Source organism: Euleptes europaea, chromosome 18 (genome assembly GCF_029931775.1).
Source record: "Euleptes europaea isolate rEulEur1 chromosome 18, rEulEur1.hap1, whole genome shotgun sequence".
Classification (NCBI taxonomy): Eukaryota; Metazoa; Chordata; class Lepidosauria; order Squamata; family Sphaerodactylidae; genus Euleptes; species Euleptes europaea.
In genome coordinates this window covers 13682780-13706155 of record NC_079329.1, presented here as the reverse complement: position 1 = coordinate 13706155, position 23376 = coordinate 13682780, and the positions used below count along the sequence as shown (strand labels likewise).

The 23376-nt window shown below is 50.1% G+C and overlaps 1 protein-coding gene across 1 annotated transcript; it reads left to right on the top strand.

Moving 5' to 3' along the window:
* Positions 1-1013: 1013 nt before the first annotated feature.
* PIH1D1 (PIH1 domain containing 1) lies at positions 1014-12578 on the top strand. Its single transcript, XM_056864269.1, is given in 10 exon segments — positions 1014-1107; positions 2647-2713; positions 4384-4569; positions 5625-5686; positions 5802-5886; positions 6116-6212; positions 7586-7636; positions 9168-9255; positions 9380-9523; positions 12474-12578. Coding segments are annotated over 10 exon segments (972 nt in total). The 5' UTR covers positions 1014-1020.
* Positions 12579-23376: the final 10798 nt, after the last annotated feature.

Here is a 23376-nt window from a genome sequence, read left to right as displayed (position 1 = left end):
ATGAGCCCTGATTATTAGCGTGGCGCCGCTCTATGTTTTATGGCCGTCTCGATGGTAGAACTGTCTGTATCCTTCTGTGCCGTCACTTCCTTCCCATCCAAAGACATAAAGTAGACGCGAAAGGTCTACTTTAAAGGTAGATTACTGGGGGGGAATCTGAAAAATGGATCGTTATTATTATTATTGGCCTAAAATAAGTGAAAAACGTGGTACTGAGAAAAGGCAGGAAGACGAGGGGGGGGAGATAAGGGAAGTCTTCTCTCTGCGTTCTTAACTTTTAGCATCTTTTCCTTCCCCCTCTTAGGACAACCGAGCGTAGGAGTTGCTATAGCAACACCGGAAGTTTGTTCCTTTTGAAGTGCATCCTACCCAGGCACCACACTTGGAGAGAGGAAGCGGGTAGGTGTGTGATGTTGGTGGACCCATCAAAATAAAGAAGCCAGGGAGGTCTTACTTCCAAACGAATATGCCTGGGAGGATTGAAGGTTTGGGAGGGAGGCCAGTTGGAGGGGGGAGATGTGTGGTCTTATCTGTGGGTGTGTTAGAGGCGGGGTCCCGCGTAGGGTTGCCAGGTCCCTCTTTGCCACCGGTGGGTTTTTTTGGAGTGGAGCCTGAGGATGGCGGGGTTTGGGGAGGGGCCATAGAGCCCAGTGGCCAAAGCGAACTGCTCTCGATCGGCTGGAGATCAGTTGTAATAACAGGAGATCTCTAGCTAGGACCTGGAGGTCGGCAACCCTATTACCCAGCTCCCCCCCCCCCACCGGCCAATTTTAAAAGCTCTGGAAAATAGAGAATTTGGGCAAAGTCTGGAACCCTGGAATTCTGGGTTTTCTGAAAAGTGAATGGGAACTTGCTCAGTACAGGAAAGGGGGGAGGAATGCCATTCTCCCTGCTTTAGGGGGTTTCCTTCCTAACCCTCTGGGTCTGCTGCCCGTTGCCTGAGGGGTTATACTGTTCCCTGCCTTGAGGGGTGGCTTTGTTTTTAATCCTTATGTCATGGTCTCTGCAGGCTGCACCACCATGGCCTCTGCCCCTGACAAGTCCTTGTTATCGGCTGAGTTGCAGGGGGAGGAAGAAGAGGAGGAGTTCAGACGCCTTCTGCTCCAGGTGTGCCGCTGATACGGCTCTCTTCTTCTTGGGGAGGTAGTTGGGAAGATGGCTCCATCAGTCCAACATCCGTTTTCCAGCAGCAGCTCGTCAGTTGCCCCAGGGCATTCCACAAGTAGGGCTTGCTTGCTGTCTGCTCCCTGGTGCCTTGCAATTGGAGGCTATCATGGCTAATAGCTGACGTGAGACCCATCCTCCATAAATCTGTCCATCCCCCTTTTAAATCCATCTGATCCATAAGAAAGGCTGTGCTGGATCAGACCAAGGCCCATCGAGTCCAGCAGTCTGTTCACACAGTGGCCAGCCAGGTGCCTTTAGGAAGCCCACAAACAAGGCGACTGCAGCAGCATTGTCCTGCCTGTGTTCCACCGCATCTAATACAACAGGCATGCTCCTCTGATCCTGGAGAGAATATGGGCTACCTTTACCTTTTACCATCACCAGTTCAACTCCGCATCAGTGTATCTTTGAAATTAGGATATTCCGCCCCCCCCCCCAATGTGCATCAGTTTGCACTGACTGACACAGACTTTCACCTGCCATTTGTTGCCCATTTGCCCAGTTTGGAGAGGTCCTCTTGGCTTTTATAAGATCGCTGTCGGGATTGTGACAAGAATGCTCACGAAGTGCATCGAACACCACAAAGTGGCATATACGTGCGAACTGTCTGTGTTAAAATATAAACATGGCAGTATGCTATAATGGCAGTAATATTATTTCTAGGGGCTGTGACATTGTCAGCCTGTGGTATTCCTGGTTCTTGCAAGCGGCTAAACAAAGGCAAGGAAACAAATGGTGCAAAGGGAATCAATTCTTTAATAAGTTATGTTAACCCCAACACGTTTCACATACTGCTTCAGGAGGAATCTTTCAGATTCTACTTTCACAACATCCCCATGCATGGCATCGCGTTGGGGTTAACATAACTTATTAAAGAATTGATTCTTTTTGCACCATTTGTTTCCTTGCCTTCATTTTGCCTTGATATGGCCCCCTTTTTTCTTCTTGCAAGTGGCTGCCAATGGTGTGGCAGGGAGGAACTCGGGTGATTGTAGGGAGAAGACTGGAAGGCAACAAGGGCTTGCTGTATTGTCCGGTTTCTGGCCATAACAATGCTGCAGATTTGAAGAAGAAGAGTTGGTTTTTATATGCCGACTTTCTCTGCCACTTAAGGAACAATCAAACCAGCTTACAATTGCCTTCCCACAACAGACACCCTGTGAGGTAGGTGGGGCTGAGAGTTCAGAGAGAACTGTGACTAGCCCAAGGTCACCCAGCTGGCCTTATGCGGAGGAGTGGGGAAGCAAATCCAGTTCACCAGATTAGCATCTGCCGCACATGTGGAGGAGTGGGGACTCAAACCCGGTTCTCCAGATCAGACTCCACCACTCCAAACTACCTCTCTTAACCACTACACCATGCTGAAAAAGATGGATGGATGGATAGTTGGAAAGGAGTCCCGCTGACATGAATGGGACTGGCTTCTAAGTAGTGTGGTTGGGCTTGACCTAAAAGCCTGTCAAATCTCTTTCTCTCCAGGCAACCCAGAAGATCCAGAGTGCCGCTCCCCCTCCAGCGGACTGCAAGCCCATCCGACCGCTTCCAGGTAAAGAGCTTCAAACAGGGCGAAAGAACAGAGGGTTTGTTGGGAGGAAGGGAGCACAGGCCTGGGTGTTATACCCAGTTTTTGTGTAGAGGCGAAGACAGAGAAGAGCAAGGCAGAGGTGGCCTGGCCAGGAAGTTTTTCTAGGGGCTGTCACCTAATCCATTGTGGGCAATCAGTGCGAGGACGTTTCCTTCACTAGTGTGGTCGGTCCTTCTGCAGTTCTTCCTCTGGCCAGAGCTGGGTGGTGACTCGCGAGAGCAAACTCCTGCCTGGCATCCCTGGAGGCCGCCCTGTCAGGCTTGACTCCTGCCTGGTGGAACTCTCTGTCCAGTGAGACCTGGGGCCTGCAGGACTTAACTCAGTCCCACAGGGCCTGTAAGACAGAGGCATCCTGCCACGCATATGGTTAATTAAGTAAGGCGCGTGCTGTTATTGAGCTGAGCAAAAAATAAGTGATATAACAAGCACACAAGCCACAACAAAAATGTAGTTGAAATCTACGTCTATTCGAAATAGCAATGCATATGTAATATATATAGCGCCAAACACATGCAATCAAACATATTGAGACATATACAAGAATAGTACAAAATTCCTCCCCATATCTATGAATTAATATAAACTCCAAAAGTCAAGTCTACAATAACGTACAAAGCAAGGCTGAAATGTGCCTCAGTTTCAACAAGTGCGCAGGTTCCATGTTCTTTTTCTCTCTGAGACGCGCTACTTTGGCCCCCGCTGCTTGAGGCGCATTTCAGTCTTGCTTTGTACAGTATTGTAGACTCAACTTTTGGAGTTTATATTGATTCTTAGATATGTGGAGGAATTTTGTACTATTCTCGTATATGTCTCAGTATGCTTGATTATATGTGTTTGATGCTATATATATTACATATGCATTGCTATTTTGAATAGACTTAGATTTCAACTACATTTTTGTTTTCGCGTGCGTGCTTGTTATATCACTTATTTTTTGCTCAGGCATATGGTTAAGGCATCAACAGTGAATAGAGCAGTTTGGCCTCCCTTCCCTTTTCTCCTCTCTGTCCCTTCCTACCCCTTTTCCTTCCTCCACTCACTCCCTTCCTTTTGGTCCTTCCCTTGTTAGTCCCTATTTTCCTGGACCCTTTTTACCTCCATTTCCTGAGGGTTAGATCACTTGGCCTTCTGTTACGACCGCTCTTCGCTTTCCTCATCATGGTATAGTGGTTAAGAGCGGCAGACTCTAATTTGGAGAACTGGGTTGGTTTTTCCACTCCTCCACATGAAGCCTGCTGGGTGACCTTGGGCCAGTCACAGTCTCTCAGCCCCACCTACCTCACAAGGTGTCTGTTGTGGGGAGGGGAAGGAGATTGTAAGCTGCTTTGACATGCCTTAAAAGTAGAGAATACCAACATATAAAAACCAACTTCTTCTTCTTCATCTTCACTTCTAGGAAACTATTATTGAAGTAGGTTAAATTAGACAGCTGTCTTTAATTTGCATATCACTTTTAATCCTGTGTGTTTAACTCATATTTTAATTACATTGTATGATATGTCGTGTCGGAAGCTGCCCTGAGGCTAGCTTGGGTTGGGAAAGGGCAGGGTATAAATGGAATAAAATAAAATAAAAGATCAAACTTCTGGCTGGGCTAGTGACACTATTAAGCTTGCCCCTGTTTTCTCCAGGGCTCTGCCTGAAAACTCACACTGATGCAGGCGAGAAAATCTTCGTCAACGTCTGCAGATCCCCTCACATCCCGCCCCCTCCCGACCTGACCAATGAAGAGCTTGAGTGCCTCATTGAGTCGGACCATGCCTCCACCTTCCGGATCCCCATGAGCCTGGGAGAGCCCCATGCGGAAGTGGACAAGGGTGAGATTTCAGCTTGTAGTGAGGGGAAACGGGCTGGCGGCAAGACTGGCGTAGGTGGCTGCGCTGGGAGGGGGGAGGTGAGCAGCGAGAAAGGAAACGGAAGCATGGCCGATGGTTCATCTAAGCTGTGGGGTGGAATTGCCAGACAGCCGGACACTTGAAGACTCTGATCTGGAGAACTGGGTTTGATTCTCCACTCCTCCACGTGAGCAGCGGAGGCTAATCTGGTGAACCGGGTTGGTTTCCCCACTCCTCCACGTGAGCAGCGGAGGCTAATCTGATGAACCGGGTTGGTTTCCCCACTCCTCACATGAAGCCAGCTGGGTGCCCTTGGGCCAGTCACAGCTCTCTTAGAGCTCTCTCAGCCCCACCTACCTCACAGGGTGTCTGTTGTGGGGAGGGGAGAGGAAGGGAAGGTGATGGTAAGCCGGTTTGATTCTTCCGTAAGTGGTAGAGAAAGTCGGCATATAAAAACCAACTCTTCTTCTTCTTGAAGGATGCCATCGTCCTCCTTCCCTTTTAATTTTGCTTAGGTAATGCTAAGTGTATTCCACAATCCACAAAAACAGGAGTGCAGTTTGCAGGAGGAGGGGGGAATCTTCTTTTAAAAAAAATAGTTTTGAGCCCTCATTGTTGCCGTGAGGAATTTAAACGTGTGTGGAACAGCTGCAGGAGGTCAGTGAAGTTTTTGACACACGGGCTTTTTCAGCGAGATTGTGAAATGTGGACTGGTCACCTGTAGGTGGTGTTGGCAGCTCCAGGTTGGAAAATACCTGGAGATTTTGGGGGTGGAGCCTGAAGAGGATGGGGATTGGAGAGGGGACGGGCTTCAGCGTCATAGAGTCCAATGGCCAAAGTGTCCATTTTCTCCAGGGGAATTGATCTCTGTCGCCTGGAGGTCAGTTGAAATAGCGGGAGTTCTCCAGCCACCACCTGGATGTTGGCAACCCTAGCTGAAGGGCAAGTCTATGGCCTGGCCCTGCCTGTGGGCTTTAGGACTTGGGCCTCTTGTCTTCATGACCGGCCTGACTCCTCCTTCTCCTCACCCCTTCCAGGCGGTCACGGTTGCACTGCGTATGACGTCACCATCAACACCGACTTCTTCACCAAGGTGGAGGTGAGCATCTGTCTGAGTGGAGGATTCCTTGGGCTAGTCATTGTGCTTTTCAGGGGAGGGACAGCTTGTCTGCCAGGAGACCCAACGACTCCTGTTTTTCTCCCCCTCTGTCAAGAGCAACCGTTTCCTCAAAGAGTTCTTCATCACAATTGTTTTGGAAGGATTATCAGACAAATACAAGATGGAGATCAGCCACGCAGGTATGGGAGATCAGCGTCGCTCTGGGAAGCTGGTTCATCTGTTTGGGGGCCCCTTCTGATCTTCCGCTGTTGTGTCCCTGCTCATGTGCAGAAATGGCTGAGGCCTGGCTGTAGCAACGCCAGACACACTTTGTCCATTTTGGGTCTGGCTGCAGCTTTGTGCCTTGGGATGGAATTCTGCAACCACATTCTGCAACCAAATTGCTGTCTCTTACGCATCCCCTTCCAGAATGGCGCATTCTGAAGAACAGGAAGTTTATGGGCTCCATATCAGAGCAAACCATCCGCACAAAATCCAAACCCATCATACAGGAAATGGATAGCAGGTATGCTGAGCTTTAGGGGGGAACCTCCAGCTTGCTTTTTACCTCCATCCCCTTCCTGCATTGTTAGATAATCAGATAATCTGAGTGCTTCTATTCTTAGACAATGCCAGACTTCATAAGCCCTTGTATGAGAAACAAATTGGCATTCCTTACATAAATCCATAATGTTTATGGAGCCAGCGTGGTGTAGTGGTTAACAGTGGTGGCTTGGAGTGGTGGACTCTGATCTGGAGAACTGGGTTTTATTCCCCACTCCTCCACAGGAGTGGCGGAGGCTAATCTGGTGAACTGGATTTGTTTCCCCACTCCTACACATGAAGCCAGCTGGGTGACCTTGGGCAAGTTACAGCTCTCGTAGAGCTCTCTCAGCCCCACCTACCTCACATGGTGTCTGCTGTGGGGAGGGGAAGGGAAGGTGATTGTAAGCCGGTTTGAGTCTCCCTTAAGTGGTAGAGAAATTCGGCATATAAAAACCAACTCTTCTTCTTAGTAGTCAACAGGATCAAAACACTCACATGATAAACTGATAAGAACCCTCTTTTGGTGTGTGTGGGGGAGATGCTTGGATTAGTTTTGCTTCTTGGCCTGCTCCTAAGTAGTAACTTCTGCTGAGGATGAGACGCAGATTCCCATAAACAGAATCCCTGTTGAACACAAGCCCAACCAATGTTAAGCTTTCAAGTTTACAGACCTTCATGTGCTTGAAGACAGGTGCTTAAGAAAGGACTTCCAGAGCCGAGAACGAATTGTGCAGCCATCTTCAGATGGTGCAATCAGGGGGTTTTATGTGTTGAGGACATAAGAACATCAGCCCTTCTGGGTCAGACAGAGGCCCATCAAGTCCTACGGTCTGTTCACACAGTGGCCAACCAGGGGCCTCTGGAAGCCCACAAACAAGATGACCGCAGCAGCACTATCCTGTCCGTGTGCCCACTTTGGTGTGGGGTGGCATAACACAGTCCTTGTACACCTACCCCCAGCACTTGCCAGGGTTGGGTGTGCTGTGAACTAAGTAAGGCAAGATCTGGGTACCCAGAGGGATCTACATGTGTGAGTGTGTGGGGGGAGAGGGTGTCAAATGGAAATTCCAGCATTGGAGTGGTTTGGGAGTGTTTTCCATGTGAGGGCTAAAGTGATTGGGGGGGGATCCATTGTTAGCCTCACTGACACAGAAGCTTTAGACGGGGCTGAAACCACCATCCTGAGATGCGTCAGCAGGGACAGCCCCCCTGGCCGTCTTGGCAAAACAGCAGGGAGCCTTGAGTCAGGCCAGAAAAGGCCATTTAGACCAGCAGACTTGGAGAGTGGCCTACAGTTTGTGAATATGTTTGTTTTTTTAAAAAACCAAGTCACATTTATTTGCTTTTCAGTAGCCAAACCCAGGAGACAACCAGGAAACCTTTGCAGCCCTTTCACGCCCAGAGGTATGGTGCGGTTGAGACGGGGGCGGGGGGGAGCATGGTGCAGGGATGGAGGGAGTTGGGTGGAGGAGGAGGAGGACAAGAGATATGTGGCACTTAAATACTTATGGATTACATTGTCAGGACTGTGAGCATGGCTCCCTGTCTTCTCTCCACCCCGTTCTTCCAACGGTGTGAGTCAGGTTAGGTGGACAGGTGGTGATTGGCTCAAGGGCACCCCCCAGAGCTTCCAGGCCGAGTCGGGATCTGAGCTCTGGTCTCTCTGGTGTGAGTCCAGCTGTCTTCTCTGGCGTGAGTCCAGCTGTCTATCAAGATGGAGTCTATCAAAATGGAGTTGCCTCCAAGACAGGGTTGGGCACCCCGATAGCCCCTTCTAAGGGTTCTTTCTCCAACAATGCCTTTAGTACTTGAGGCTTACGAAAAATGACATAGCATAACAGCATAAGAACATAAGAAAGGCCATGCTGGATCAGACCAAGGCCCATTAAGTCCAGCAGTCTGTTCAGTCGGTGGCCAACTAGGTGCCTCTAGGAAGCCCGCAAACAAGACGATTGCAGCAGCATTATCTTGCCTGTGTTCCACAACACCTTATATGATAGGCATGCTCCTCTGATCCTGGGGAGAATAGGTATGCCTCATGACTAGTACCCATTTTGACTAGTAGCCATGGATAGCCTTATCTTCCAGGAACATGTTGACTTCCCTCTTAAAGCCTTCAAAGTTGGCAGCCATCACCACATCCTGGGGCAGGGAGTTCCACAATTTAATTTTTGACAGCCCTAAACATCCTGACTCCCATATACATGAGAAACCACTACCACTCCTCTAGCCCACTGCGGTTTTGAGAACATAATTCCAGGTCATTCTCCGTCTGTGTGCCGAATGGTATGCAGAAAAGTGCTTTCGATGGGCTACCCTGCATCTTGGGAGTTTTCTTCTCCCAGAGACCAAGTCAGAGCCTACTCGTCTTCCAAAAGAAGCTACTGTCCTTCAGACTGGGTTTTTAGTGGCCAAGGATAATGTAGAATAATTAACATGCTGAATATCATACTGGGCCCTAACCTGGATGGGCCAGGTTAGCCTGATCTCGTCATATCTCAGAAGCTAAGCAGGGTCGGCCCAGGTTAGTACTTGGAGGGGAGACCACCAAGGAAGTCCAAGGAAGTCCAGGGTTGCTGGGCAGAGACAGGCAATGGCAAACTACCTCTGTTTGTCTCTTGCCCGTGAGGGTTGCCATAAGCTGGTTGTGACTCAACAGCACTTTACGCGCACACTCATATCATACTGGGCTGTGGGTCTAATAAAATAATGTTTGGTTAGAATACACAGGCCTATCGTGAGCCAGGGCGGGCAGCTAGCACTCATTTCTGTCATAGCCCTTAATCCTGGGTAAGCTGTCCACGGCTATTTATGACTCCGAGAAAAGGATCCCAGATGAGGGAGTCTAGTGACTGGATATGCTCCCCACCCCCAATTCCAGGAGATTCCTTCCCTGCTGCTTACAGATCTGGTCTGTCTTGCTTTTCTTTCTCAGTTCTGCCGCAGTTCCCGACTTTGCCATCATCTCCCGGCCGCCAAGCCACCCTGAATGCCTGGTTGCAAAAATCAGCCTCCCTAAAACGGTAATTCAGTATGCGGTTCAGGAAGACGTCCTGCGATTTATGGGAAGGGTGCGCAGGTAGCCCAGTCCCAGGAGATGGCGCTGTAACACACTGCATGCTGTCCTATGTTTCTCCCCCTACCCAGAACTCGGTGAGGTCCCTCGAACTGGACCTGGGAGAAGATCGAATTGTATTACAAGACCATCCTGGCCATTATCACCTGGACATCTTCATTCCTTACAGCATCATCCCCGAGGAAAGTCAGGCCCAGTTCCACAAAAAAACCAGGGTGAGTGAGAAAGATCCCTCCCAATCTCTACTCTTTGGAGAGGCGCTCACATGTTCCTCGGTCCTCTGACCCCGGCCAGCCCTCGCTCTTGCCCCTTACAGCAGGGGTGGGGAACCTTTTTTCCCCCTCCAAGGACCGTTTGGATATTTATAACATCATTCGCAGGGCCATACAAAATTATCAACTTAAAAATTAGCCGACCAAGCCCCAAGCGGGCTCCCCGCTCGGGCAACCAGGCAGGCATCCAAACGGTGGTGCACTCGCCCACCTGGTGGCGTAGGATGATCTGTTGCACCAGCTGGGTTTAGCCGTCCAGCCGCATGCCGGAGTTGCTCCTGCTCCACATGGTCGGTGTCAGATTCCACAACCGGCTCTTGCTACCTCCGCCTGCAGGGATGAAATGAGGACATACTGGCTAAGAACTCGTCCCTCCCCTGCGCATTCTGGCCCTGCCCCCTTTAACCCCTCCATTGTCACCACTTCCGCCCCCAGCTCTCTTGTACAGAGGGAATACGTTTCTCCATGGCCTTTGGATCAAAGGGGGCACCGAGCTTGTTGCCCCCCCACCCAGTTCCTCCTCCTTTCACCAACTGCTGTCCTGCAGGGCTTAGAGCAGATGGCGGCCCACATCTATTCAGTTTATACATAAATGACTTTCTACCTAGCCAGGATTGTAGATCCTGTTCTCAGCTAAGTGGCCAGCCAATACCATACTTAGCATACGCAGACGATCTGGTATTGTTAGCCTGTACACTCCCAGGTATTCTGAAAATTTTAAATGAGTTTTATGATAATTGCACTAAAGAATATTTAGAACTAAATTTTGATCTTCACTCAATCTAAACTTAAAAGGGTGCATTTGTTATCCCTGCATGGAAATTCTGTAGAAATAGTAAGAAATTTTAAGTACCTTGGGGTCATATTTACGCACAGTCTTTCTTGGGACTTGCATATCCATATGTTCATGCAAAAGTTAAATTCCTCATTTATCTTCCTTGAAAAATTCTACTTTTGCAAAGGAGGGCAATTTGTACCAGCCCTTATGATCTACATAGAACAATCATACAATTCATTGTTAGGTATGCTGCTCCAGTTTGGTACACTGGCCATATAGAACATCTCGATAGTCTTCAAGTTAATTTTTTAGCAGCTTGCTGGGTATTCTGCGACATATCTCCTCCACTATACGGTTGGAGCAGATGGCTAAGAATGTCCTCATTGGCTGCTTTTCTGGCCTTGTTAAAGGTTGCCAAAGACCGGGAATGCCTGCTCTTCTCGCAAGACTTCCTGTTCTGGTGAGAAGTCGGGCTCTGCCCCGGTCCCTGCTGTGCGGCCCGCCCATTCCGCCCTCTCGCCTCTCCCACCCCTCAGCCTCGATGGCCTCCGCCGTCAGTGACCTGCCTGGAGGAGCCACAACTCAGGGGTGGGTGAGACCCCCATCCCAGCACATGTGCCGTCCCAGTATGATTTGAATGGGCAGGGTCCACATGAAGCTGCCTTATACTGAACCAGACCCTTGGTCCACAGTCAGCATTGTCTACTCAGGCCGGCAGCGGCTCTCCAGGGTCTCAGGCAGAGGTCTTTCACATCACCTACTAGCCTAGTCCCTTTAACTGGAGCTGCTGGGGATTGAACCTGGGACCTTCTGCATACCAAACAGATGCTCTACCACTGGGCCACAGCCCCTGGGGTTCTCTGTTTGCTTTTGGGCACCTGCCACGTTGATGTTTGGCAATCCCAGTTCTGCAGCCTGCCTAAATTTTTATGTGTTGGTTTACCCCAGCTTTCAGTCTCAGGCTTTTTGATAATAATAGAATCATAGAGTTGGAAGGGGCCACACAGGCCATCTGGTCCAACCTCCTGTTCAATGCAGGATCCATCTAGAGCATCCCTGACAAGTGCTTGTCCAGCCTCTGCTTAAACACTGCCAGTGAGGGGGAGCTCACCACCTCCCTAGGTAGCCGATTCCACTGTCGAACAACTCTTATTGTAAAAAAAAAAAATCTTCCTAATGTCCAGCTGGTATTTTTCTGCCCATAATTTAAACCCATTATTGCGAGTCCTATCCTCTGCTGCCAACAGGAACAGCTCCCTGTCCTCCTCAAAGTGACAGCCCTTCAAATGCTTAAAGAGAGCAATCATGTCCCCTCTCAACCTCCCCTTCTCCAGACTAAACATTCCCAGCTCCCTCGGCCTTTCCTCATAGGGCTTGGTCTCCAGGCCCCGATCATCCTTGTCGCTCTCCTCTGCACCCACTCCATTCTGTCCACGTCCTTTTTGAAGTGAGGCCTCCAGAACTGCACACATAGAGGAACACAAACACCAAAACGATGCCAGTGGTCAACCAGCCATCATAGTTAACAGTAAAAAAGAAAAGAAAATGAAATAGCTGACTGAGCTGGGGAAATAAAACAGTTGTTTAAGTTTCAGTTACGTAGGAATCAGGGGAGTGTCTTTGGGAAAGAGTGTCATGGTTAGGGGGCCACCACCGAAAATCCCCCCACTTTGTCCTCACCTGCCCAAACACCTCACATGAACACTTGAAGCTGCCTTACACTGAATCAGACCCTTGGTCCATCAAAGTCGGTATTGTCTACTCAGACTGGCAGCGGCTCTCCAGGGTCTCAGGCAGAAAAAGGTGTTTTGCATCACCTCCTTGCCTAGTCCCTTTAACTGGAGATGCCGGGGATTGAACCTGGGACCTTCTGCATGCCAAGCAGATGCTCTGCGGAGGAGCCACGGCCCCTCCCCAAAGACATTCATCAGGAGCAGTCAGCACTGTATAGGCTACAGCTTTAGTGTGTCCTTAATGCACAGCCTGCAAGCCGCTTGCTTGGCCCTGCCCAACTAAACAGAGGGACGATCCTTACCCTCTCTGGCACTGCAGGGGGCGCTCTAGCCTCAAACTACCCACCCCCGACTCTCTCGTGTTTCTTCTTCCCTCCCGCAGAGCCTAACCGTGACTATGCCTATCCAACACCCCTCGCCGCTGTTGCCAGTGCCGGGCGGCCAACCCGGCAATGCTGTCATCTCATAGGCTGGAACGCTGGTGTGAGGACACCACCAAAAAAACCCTGGCCCCAGGGAGGACCCAGCCGCATGCGGGATGGAGACCGAAGAGCTTCTGCGGAAGGCACAGTGCTTGCTGGGGGGGTGGGAGAGAGAATTGAACACCAGGCTTGAGGACTGCAGTCTCTTCGCGGCAATCTGACGCCGGACCCAAATACATACAGTAAAGCGCATTGGACAGGATCCAGACTGTGTCTCTTTCCTCCCACGGCGTGCGTTCTTGACTTCCCGAGCAGCTGTCGGTGTTTCTCATATGTCTCTTTCTGTCCCCCCATCCAATCCTCATCCACCCATGCATGTGTGTGTTCCTGTGAGCGGTTGAGCCTCCTTGGCTGTCTGGGGCCGGCCTTCCCGCTGCAGGGAGCCTGGCTCGTGGCCCTCTATGCTCATCCTCTAAGGAAGGGGAGGAGGACCCTCCTATGCCAAGAAAAAAGAGGAGGCAGGCTGGGGCACTGGACTGCCAGAGCATGATGGTTTTGTTTTTTTAAAAAATACTTCCCTAGGGGAAGGGCCATGGCTCAGTGGTAGAGCATCTGCTTGGCCTTCAGAAGGTCCCAGGTTCAGTCCCCAGCATCTCCAGTTAACGGGACTAGGCAAGCAGGTGATGGGAAAGACCTTTCTCTGCCTGAGACCCTGGAGAGCTGCTGCTGGTCTGAGTAGACAATACCCCCTTTGATGGACTGAGGGTCTGATTCAGTATAAGGCAGCTTCATTGGCCCATTGATCCTGGAGGGCTTTTTGCCATCTTCTGGTTGAAATTAAATCAAAAGAGTTTCCGGCTAAGGGTTAGGAAGAACTTTCTGACGATTAGAGCGGCTTCTCAGTGGAACAGGCTTCCTCGGGAGGTGGTAAGCTCTCCTTCCCTGGAGGTTTTTAACAGAGGCTAGATGGTCATCTGTCAGCAATGCTGATCCTATGACCTTAGGCAGATCATGAGAGGGAGGGCACCTTGGCCATCTTCTGGGCATGGAGTAGGGGTCACTGGGGTGTGTGGGGGAGGTAGTTGTGAATTTCCTGCACTGTGCAGGGGGTTGGACTAGATGACCCTGGTGGTCCCTTCCAACTCTCTGATTCTATGGGCTATCCTTGTCTTTGATGAGGCGGGGAACAGTTTTGGTATGTTGTATCCAAAACCCTTTGCACCTTTCCTTAATCTTCACATTCTGTGGTCGCGAAAGGTTTTCAGTCGAAGCCTCAGACAGCATCTAAACACTGCCCTTCGAGGGAAGGAAACAAAAATGTCAAAGCTTTCTTGCTCTCATGGTCCTAAAGAGAAGCCTGCAATGCCTGTCCGCTTGCAGGATGGTTTTAGAAACCAAAGAGAGCTTTGGGATGAGGGTTCAGTTGGGCACTTGTTCCCTTGCGTCGGTTTTTGCTCATCACTGATACATCCCAGCTGAAGCTGCCATTTCTTCAAACCCGTCAAAATAGCTGGCTGGGATCCGTCGGGGTGAGGCTTGACGAACGTAATCTGTCCCACCTCTCCTGCCCACATTTCCCCACCTTCCGCCAAAGCAGATCTGGAAGGAAGTAAATGAGACACTGCCGGCGGCCCCAACCCTGTCACTTGATTTCCCCACCATCTCATTTGCCCCGCTGGGATTTTTGGGAGTGTGTGTGTCTTTGTGTGAGGTGTCCCTATCCTGAAGAAGACGGGGGAGGATGGTGCCGCTTTACTCATAGAACGGGGAGAGAAAGGGGCGGTGTGGGGCTGAGCCGCTGCCAAGCTGGCTTGCCTCCAAGCTCTCGCCATCTACCAAAATATTTCCATTTCCTTGCATGTGGATTTCAAACTGTTGGAGAGCTCCCTACGTCCTGCCAGTTCAGATTCCTGCTTGACTGGTGTTGTTAGTGCTTTGTAAATCCTGCCTTCCCCTGAGTCAGACCGATGGTCTACCTAGAGGAGTGTTGTCTCTTCTGACTCACGGTGCTCTGCAGTTTCTCCAGGCGAGGTCTTTTCCTGGCCCTGCTGCTTCCAATCCTGGCAGGGCTCGAGCTTGAACCGGGGTCCCTCCTTATGCTCTCCATGGAGCTATGGGCTTTTCCCACCACCCTTCCCTTGGGGAAGGGGCTGTGGCTCAGTGGCGGAGCATCTGCTTGGCATGCAGAAGATCCCAGGTTCAATCCCCGGCATCTCCCAGTTAAAAAGACCAGCAAGTAGGTGATGTTTGAGACCCCTGCCTGAGACCCTGGAAAACCGCTGCCGGTCTGAATAGACAATACCGACTTTGATGGACCAAGGGTCTGATTCAGTATAAGGCAGCTTCATGTGTTCATTTAAGGGGAGGGGCTGTGGCTAAGTGATAGAGCATCTGCTTGGCATGCAGAAGGTCCCAGGTTCAGTCCCTGACATCTCCAGTTAAAGGGACCAGGCAAATAGGTGATGGGAAAGACTTCCGCCTGAGACCCTGGAGAGCCATGAAGAGGGGCCATGGCTTAGTGGTTGAGCATCTGCTGGGCATGCAGAAGGTCCCAGGTTCAACTTTCATATCACCTACTTGCCTAGTCCCTTTTACTGGAGATGCTGGTCTCTGCCTGAGACCCTGGAGAGCCGCTGCCAGTCTGAGTAGACAATATTGACTTTGAGGGTCCAAGGGTCTGGTTCAGTAGAAGGCAGCTTCATGTGTTCATGTGTTCAATATTAAATCGGCAAGTTCCTACTTCTTCTTATTGTGTGTGCACATGTACAGGCACAAACTCTCCTTCCTCTGTTCCTGTCTTCGCTGGCTCTCCCCGCACTCTGCACAGCCTGTTCCACAAGCACATGTCCGTCGCCACCACCCCCGCCAGCTCCCCCCCTCGCTCCTTCTGTCTCTCTCGCTTCTCTTCATACAACCTGTTTTCTCTCGCATTCGCTTGGTCAGGAGGAGAGGGGGGCTTTTGTAGATCTGAAGCCGGCTTTCTCGCCAGGGCTTTGGCTACAGTTCGGAAGGGGCCGCGGGGTATCACTGGGCTGCCCTGTAGGAGGCGCTGTGGCCGAGCCTGCCGGAGGAACCCTCTTTCAGAGCATGAGAAGGGCCAACATGCCCATGGTGTACGTTCAGGCTGCCCCCTGGTGGGGCAATTAAATAACGCCCAGCGTGGTGTGATGGTTAAGAGCAGTGGTTTGGAGCAGTGGAATCTGTTCTGGAGAACCAGGTTTGATTCCCCACTCCTCCACATGAGCGGCGGACACTAATCTGGTGAACTGGATTTGTTTCCTTGCTCCTACACGAGAAGCCAGCTGGGTGACCTTGGGCAAATTATAGCTCTGATAGAGCTCTCTCAGCCCCACCTACCTCACAGGGTGTCTGTTGTGGGGAGGGGAAGGGAAGGTGATTGCAAGCTGGTTTGATTCTCCCTTCAGCGGTAGAGGAAGTCAGCACATAAAAACCAACTCTTCTTCTTCAACTCCTGAAGACACACCACTGGGTGGGAGGCACCTTTCCTCCTAGAAGCCCAGGCCAGTGTATATCATTGTCACCTCCGCTCCCTTCTAGCCTCACAACCACCTTGCGAGGTAGGCCAAGTGGTGAGGCCGCAACTGGTCCGAGGTCGCCCAGTGGAGGGAGTGTGGTGGAGTGGATCACTCCCTTCTAACCTCACAACTACCTTGCGAGGTAGGCCAGCTGCGAGGCCAAAACTGGTCCGAGGTCACCCAGTGGAGGAAGTGTGGGGATGCAGATCACCTGTTTGCTTTGCAGGTGGAAGTGGTGGGGTTCAATCCTGGCCTCTCTAATGTGAAAAGCTCTCAAGTAGCAGGAACTGAGAAAGATATTTGCCTGAGACCCTGGAGAGCTCCTGCCAGCAAGCATAGACAAGCCCAGTAGAACATGAATTGGACTTGGCAAAAGCTTCTGGTTGGGAAATAGCTGGAGATTTGGGGGCATGAAGCCTGAGAAGGACGGGATTTGCCCATTTTCTCCAATTGAACTGATCTCTGAGTTCTGGAGATCAGTTGTAAAAGCAGGAGACCTCCAGCTAGCATCTGGAGGTTGGCAACCCTACTCACACCTTTAATCTTGGATTAGACATATTCTCCCTTTGCAAGGATTTGAAAAAGTAACTACAGATAGGTAAGAGGGTTGAATTTATACCATGGTGAGAATTCCCTGTTTTAGTCTCCCTCAGACAAGGAGATCCTTTTCAAAAACAGCAAATGGATGGGGGTTGGGGGAGCAGGCGGTGAGCCAGGAAAACCTTGGAGGCCCCGCCCCCGCCCCCCGTGCTGGCTGTCCTCTGCTGACACGGCTTCCACTGTCAATACATTTGCATCTTATTAGCACGCGTGCACACACCTCTCACGGTGGGGAATTTTCTGTATCCTGCTGTGATATGAGTTAATTGCCGCTTGGCAAAGAGTCCCGGGTTCCTGGGAGAGAGATGAGGGAAGAGTTCTAGGGGCACATTGCTGGGTTTGCAGGTCTGGGAAAGAGGACTGATTTGTGTAGCCCACGTCCAGCCTTTCAAGAAGAGTTCTGCGTGGGAAAGAGCCCTGGAAGAGAAGAGGTGGGGAAGTTGGAGCAAGAGTTGGAGCAGAGGCTAGATGGCCATCTGTCAGCAATGCTGATTCAATGACCTTAGGCAGTTCATGAGAGGGAGGGCATCTTGGCCATCTTATAGGCACGGAGTAGGGGTCACTGGGTATGTGTGGGGGAGTAGTTGTGAAATTCCTGCATTGTGCAGGGGGTTGGACTAGATGGCCCTGGTGGTCCCTTCCAATTCTATGAATCTATGTAAGCGCCTAACGGCTAGGGTTACCAAGCTCCAGGTACTAGCTGGAGATCTCCTGCTATAACAACTGATCTCCAGCCGACAGAGATCAGTTCCCCTGGAGCAAATGGCCACTTTGGCCATTGGCCTCTATGGCATTGAAGTCCCTCCCCTCCCCAAACTGGGTTTTTGTTTTGCATGGCTTTAGCTCTTCCTCCGCCTTGAATTAGGTCTTTGGGCTGATGCTACCGACTCTGGGGCGAGAGAGGAAATGGAATGATGTTCCATTGCTGCATCAGACAGGATGACATCATCAGTAAACAAAATGTGGGTCGATGCCATAAATTAGACTTGGCTGCAGATGACATCACTGTGGGCAAATGAGGGCACCAGAGAGCGAGGGCAATTTGAATGGAGGAGCCAGAGTTCTCCCAAGGAACGTCGCTCAAAAGGGCAGACTGTTCTGGCATTACTGAAACCTGTGAACAGTTTCAGTAACTGAAGAATTAGGAAGAATTTTCTAACAGTTGGAGAGGTTCCTCAGTGGAACAGGATTCCTTGGGAGGTGGTGAGCTCTCCTTCCCTGGAGGTTTTTAAGCAGAGGCTAGATGGCCATCTGTCAGCAATGCTGATTCTATGACCTTAGGCAGTTCATGAGAGGGAGGGCATCTTGGCCGTCTTCTGGGCATGGAGTAGGGGTCACTAGGGGTGTGTGGGGGGGAGCTAGTTGTGAATTTCCTGCATTGTGCAGGGGGTTGGACTAGACCCTGGTGGTCCCTTCCAACTCTATGATTCTATGAAACTTGTGCACCTATTTTTTTAAAAGTCGAGGAGAGTGCATCATTATTCCATGGATGGTGGTTATCTGGGAAGATGACAACCATTACTGAAGGAATTCATAGTGTTACGAAGTGTGGTTTCTCGAAATTTTCAAAGCACAGACATTTCTGCACACGCACCCCCCAAGCCAGCAGGGTGTTGTCAGTTTGTTCAAGTACCTCACTGTTTGCGCTTTCTACAGCCATGGGTTTCGGCATGGCATTTCCTCTCCCACTGCTTGTACTGCTTCCCTGATCTGCTCACCACCTTGCCTGCTGATCTCTCAAGCACTCAGAGAGTGACGGGGAGAGTCGATTCAGCCAGGTCTCTGGCTTTTCTCCTGGCTAGTCAGATCTCAGAGGTTAAGTAGGGTCGGCCCTGTTGAATACTTGGATGGGAGACCCCCAAGGAAGTCTAGGGCTGCTATGCAGAGACAGATGATATTTATTAACTTGTTATTTACTTAAAACATTTATTAGCCGCCTTTCTACCTTACTAGGAGCCCTGTGGCACAGGGTGGTAAGCTGTAGTACTGCAGTCAAAAGCTCTGCTCACAACCTGAGTTCAATCCCGACAGAATTGGGTTTCAGGTAGCTGGCTCAAGGTTGACTCAGCCTTCCATCCTTCCGAGGTCAGTAAAATGAGTACCCAGCTCATAGATGCAGTAGCTACAGAGGGGTTTAAAAAGAACCCCAGAAATTAAACTGAGAGCAAGTGTTTCTTGAACAGTCATGTCTCAAATACAAAGCCTTCTGCCTATAAAATCCTTAGGTAGGTCGAACCAGTGCTCCAGGTGGAGCAGAGGATGCACTGGCTGGCCCAGCCCTGGCTACACCTTGCATGTACTTCATAGAATCATAGAGTTGGAAGGGGTTGTACAGCCCATCTAATCCAACCCCCCACTCAATGCAGGATCAACCAGCCAGCGTGGTGTAGTGATTAAGAGCGGTGGTTTGGAGCGGTGGACTTTGATCTGGAGAACCGGATTTGATTCCCCACTCCACATGAGCGGTGGAGGCCAATCTGGTGAATTGAATTTGTTTCACCACTCCTACACATGGAAGACAGCTGGGTGACCTTGGGCTAGTCACACTCTCTCAGCCCCACCTACCTCACAATGTGTCTGTTGTGAGGAGGGGAAGGGAAGGTGTTTGTGAGCCGGTTTGATTCTTCCTTAAGTGGCAAAGTTGGCATATTAAAAACAACTCATCTTCTTCAACCTAAAGCATGCCTGGCAAGGGCTCGTCCAGCTGTTGCTTGAAGACTGTCAGAGAGGGGGAGCTCACCACCTCCCTAGGCAGCCCATTCCACTGCTGAACCACTCTTAGTGTAAAAAAAAAAATCCTAATATGCAACCAGTACCTTTCCGCCCCCATTATTGCGAGTCCTATCCTCTGCTGCCAACAGGAAGAGCTCCCTGCCCTCCTCTAAGTGACAGCCCTTCAATTACTTAGAGAGCAATCATGTCCCCCCCTCAACTTCCTCTTCTCCAGACTGAACGTTCCCAAGTCATGCGCTTCTCCTGAGAGCGCACAAGGATCACTACCAAGAGAGACTTCAGTATTCGAATCCAAGCCTGGAGCCCCCACCCAGGCTGCGCTAGCCAACCTCCGATTTGTCTCCAGTGCTGATCTCTTCTCCCTCTCCACCAATCCCCTCTTCCTCCCTGCCAGCACCATCTGTGTCCCACTGGGTCTCCCTTCCAAAGCCACACTCCTCCTAAAGCATGGAGAACTCCCCGGCCTTCTGCGGCTCAGCTGACAGCTGGCCTATATCCCAAGAGTCAGGCAGAGGCAGAGAACCAACCTGGGGACGATGTTTCCACCTCTGCTCCTTTGGCTTGCATATTTGTGTCTGAAATATAATTCCTTACCTGTAAAAAGGAAGGTTGACGTATCCACGAGGAGTCATTCAAACCAGACATAACCCTGGGAGATCCTGGAACAGATCTTTCCAGTCATTTTTTCAAAGGAGGGGGAGTAGCTGCATGGAGGATGGGGTATGGAATAGGGAGAGAGAGGGTCGAACCAAACCTAGGGTTGCCAACCTCCAGGAACTAGCTGGAGATCTCCTGCTATTGTAACTGATCTCCAGCCAATAGAGATCCGTTCACCTGGAGAAAATGGCCGCTTTGGCCATTGGCCTCTATGGCAATGAGCCCTCCCCCAAACCCTGCCCTCCTCAGGCTGCACCCCAAAAACCTCCCACCGGTGGTGAAGAGGGACCTGGCTCCCCTAACCAAACCCCTCACGCACATTTGCATGAGGGTAAGCCCCATGGAACCCAACGGGACTGATGGTTGAGTATGTGGACCATAACTTTCTAAGGAGCAAGTCCCATTTAATTCAATGGGGGCTGACTTCTAAAGCAACATGCCCAGGATCGGGCTGCACATCTCATGAATGTATCTAGAGCAAAGGGAGAGGTTGTTATGGTATCCAGGGCAGGGTTGATGCTGAGAGCTGACACAGCTGTAGTCTGTGAGGACTGGGGTATGACTGGTTAAGAGCCAGTGATCCAGCAATCAGGCCTGCAGAAGAGAGATTCTTGTGCGCTACAGCAAACACTGGAAACCAGGAAGGGTTGTAGGTTTACTATATGGTGTTTTGCTACCTCAAAACTTTCCTGTTTCCCCCCTACTGCTCCCTGTGGTTGGCCGAGTCCACCTTTTTCTACCACCTGCTAGCAGGTTTATGAGCAAACCTTATCAGGAAATCTTTGAGCTATATGCTTTTCAGGTGCAGGTTTTTTTTTTTTTGTGTGTGTGCCAGTGAGAAGAAAAGGAATTTCCAGCCATAAGAACATAAGAAAGGCCATGCTGGATCAGGTCAAGGCCCATCAAGTCCAGCAGTCTGTTCGCACAGTGGCCAACCAGGTCCCTCCAGGAAGCCCACCGACAAGACGGCTGCAGCAGCATTGTCCTGCCTGTGTTCCAAAGCCCCAAATAGAATAGGCATGCTCCTCTGATCCTGGAGAGAATTGTTATGCATCATGACTAGTATCCATTTTGACTAGTATCTATGGATAGCCCTCTCCTCCATGAACATGTCCACTCCCTTCTTAAAGCCTTCCAAGTTGGCAGTCATCACCACATCCTGGGGCAGGGAGTTCCACAGTCCTGGGTTTAAGGAATGAGACAACTCCTGTGTCTCCTTTTCTCTCCTACCTAATCCACCACCAGCCCCCTAGCCATCAGGACACTTAAGCTCTTCCCTCCCCAAAAATCCAGAGTTTCTGGCTTATTGTAGCAGTAGCAATGGCCAGTGGTCCCCCGAAAGGTTGCTCCTGCAGCGTGTCTTCCACGGAATCTACCTGAGCATCCAAGGATATCAACTAGAAATTTAGAGTAAATTAACACCCCACAGGCATGCTGAGTCACTCTTACTCCATCGGGAAGTGAGGCAGCTACTGGTACAAGGTCACCCTGCAAGCTTGCATGGACAAGTGGGGAATCTGATCCAGGATTTCCCAGATCCTAGTTCGACACTCCAACCACCACACCCTCCCCGCACACATACAACTTTAATGGATTCTTGTCTAATGAGGAACATCACCTTCCATTCATGTCAACACAAGAGGACACCCCATTGCTTGGAGCATGGGAGAAAAAGCGTTCTTCAAGTCTCATCCACATTTTCTCATCTCCGTGTCCCTGAGGTAACAAAAAAGGCACCAAGGCTGTGCCTGATGCACCTTAAAAAAAAAAGCGATTCCCACAGTGCGTGCATGCCTCTGGGAAGTCGATGCCCAATTGGGGGTAGCCGGGCAGTTGCTATCAGGAAAGCTTGGCATGAACTGGGCTGATGATTTCTGCCTTGAGACTCAGGGGATCCTCTCTGGGAAAATTCTATAAAATGACGAGCTTGGAGCATCCCTTCCAAAAGACATCCCTGTGTTGACCAATGATAATGTCAGAACAGGCCCCAGGTGGGTATAAGAACAGATGACTTACACACACGCGCACACACACACACAAAGATCATGTGGGTGAGTAGCATTCCTATTTCAGGCAGCACACCTAAGTGCAAGGGAATGGCATCTCCTCTGCCCCTACCGCACCGGCAGGTGTATCTGTACCGTGGAGACACCTTCTCATTGAACTCCCAGACCTGCAGAGTCTGAAGGTCCTTGTCTGCTGTCATCTCTCTCTCTCTCTTTCTCTCTCTCTCTCTCTGCCTCCGTCCTGCTGGGCACACAGTTGTTTCCTCCTCCAAGACCTTCCCCTGCTCCCTCCTGTCTCTGCTTAGTTAAGTACTTTTGAAAGATTAATGAGGGCGCTGTTAGCCTGCCCTCCTCTTGGGACCCAGCTGGGACTTGCAGGGAACTCGCTCCGCCGGCGAGCCCCACGCCTTCCCCCTTCCTTAGGAGAGAAACCTGCCGGTACCTTTCAGCAAATGACCATCTGGCCGCCCCGTGCAGTTTTTTTCTCGTTCCACTTCTAAATAAATAGTTACAGTTTCCACCCAACACCTCTATTTCCTTCCTGTTTAGAATTTCAACACACTCCCTTCCTTCCTTTCTTTCTCCTTTCCTTTCCCTCTTTATTTTCCTTCCTTCCTTCCTTCCTCCTTTCCTTTCCCTCTTTATTTCTCTTTCTTTCTTTCTTTCTTTCTTTCTTTCTTTCTTTCTTTCTTTCTTTCTTTCTTCCTTTCTTCCTTTCTTCCTTCTTCTTCCTTCCTTCCTTTCCTTTCCTTTCCTTTCCTTTCCTTTCCTTTCCTTTCCTTTCCTTTCCTTTCCTTTCCTTTCCTTTCCCTCTTTATTTTTCCTTCCTTCCTTCCTTCCTTCCTTCCTTCCTTCCTTCCTTCCTCCTTTCCTTTCCCTCTTTTTCTTTCTCTTTCTTTCTTTCTTTCTTTCTTTCTTTCTTTCTTTCTTTCCTTCCTTCCTTCCTTCCTTCCTTCCTTCCTTCCTTCCTCCTTTCCTTTCCCTCTTTTTCTTTCTTTCTTTCTATCTTTCTTTCTTTCTTTCTTTCTTTCTTTCTTTCTTCCTTCCTTCCTTCCTTCCTTCCTTCCTCCTTTCCTTTCCCTCTTTTTCTTTCTTTCTTTCTTTCTTCCTTCCTTCCTTCCTCCTTTCCTTTCCCTCTTTATTTCTCTTTCTTTCTTTCTTTCTTTCTTTCTTTCTTTCTTTCTTTCTTTCTTTCTTTCTTTCTTTCTTTCTTTCTTTCTTTTTTTCCTTCCTTCCTTCCTTCCTTCCTTCCTTCCTTCCTTCCTTCCTTCCTTCCTTCCTTCCTTCCTTCCTCCTTTCCTTTCCCTCTTTTTCTTTCTTTCTTTCTTTCT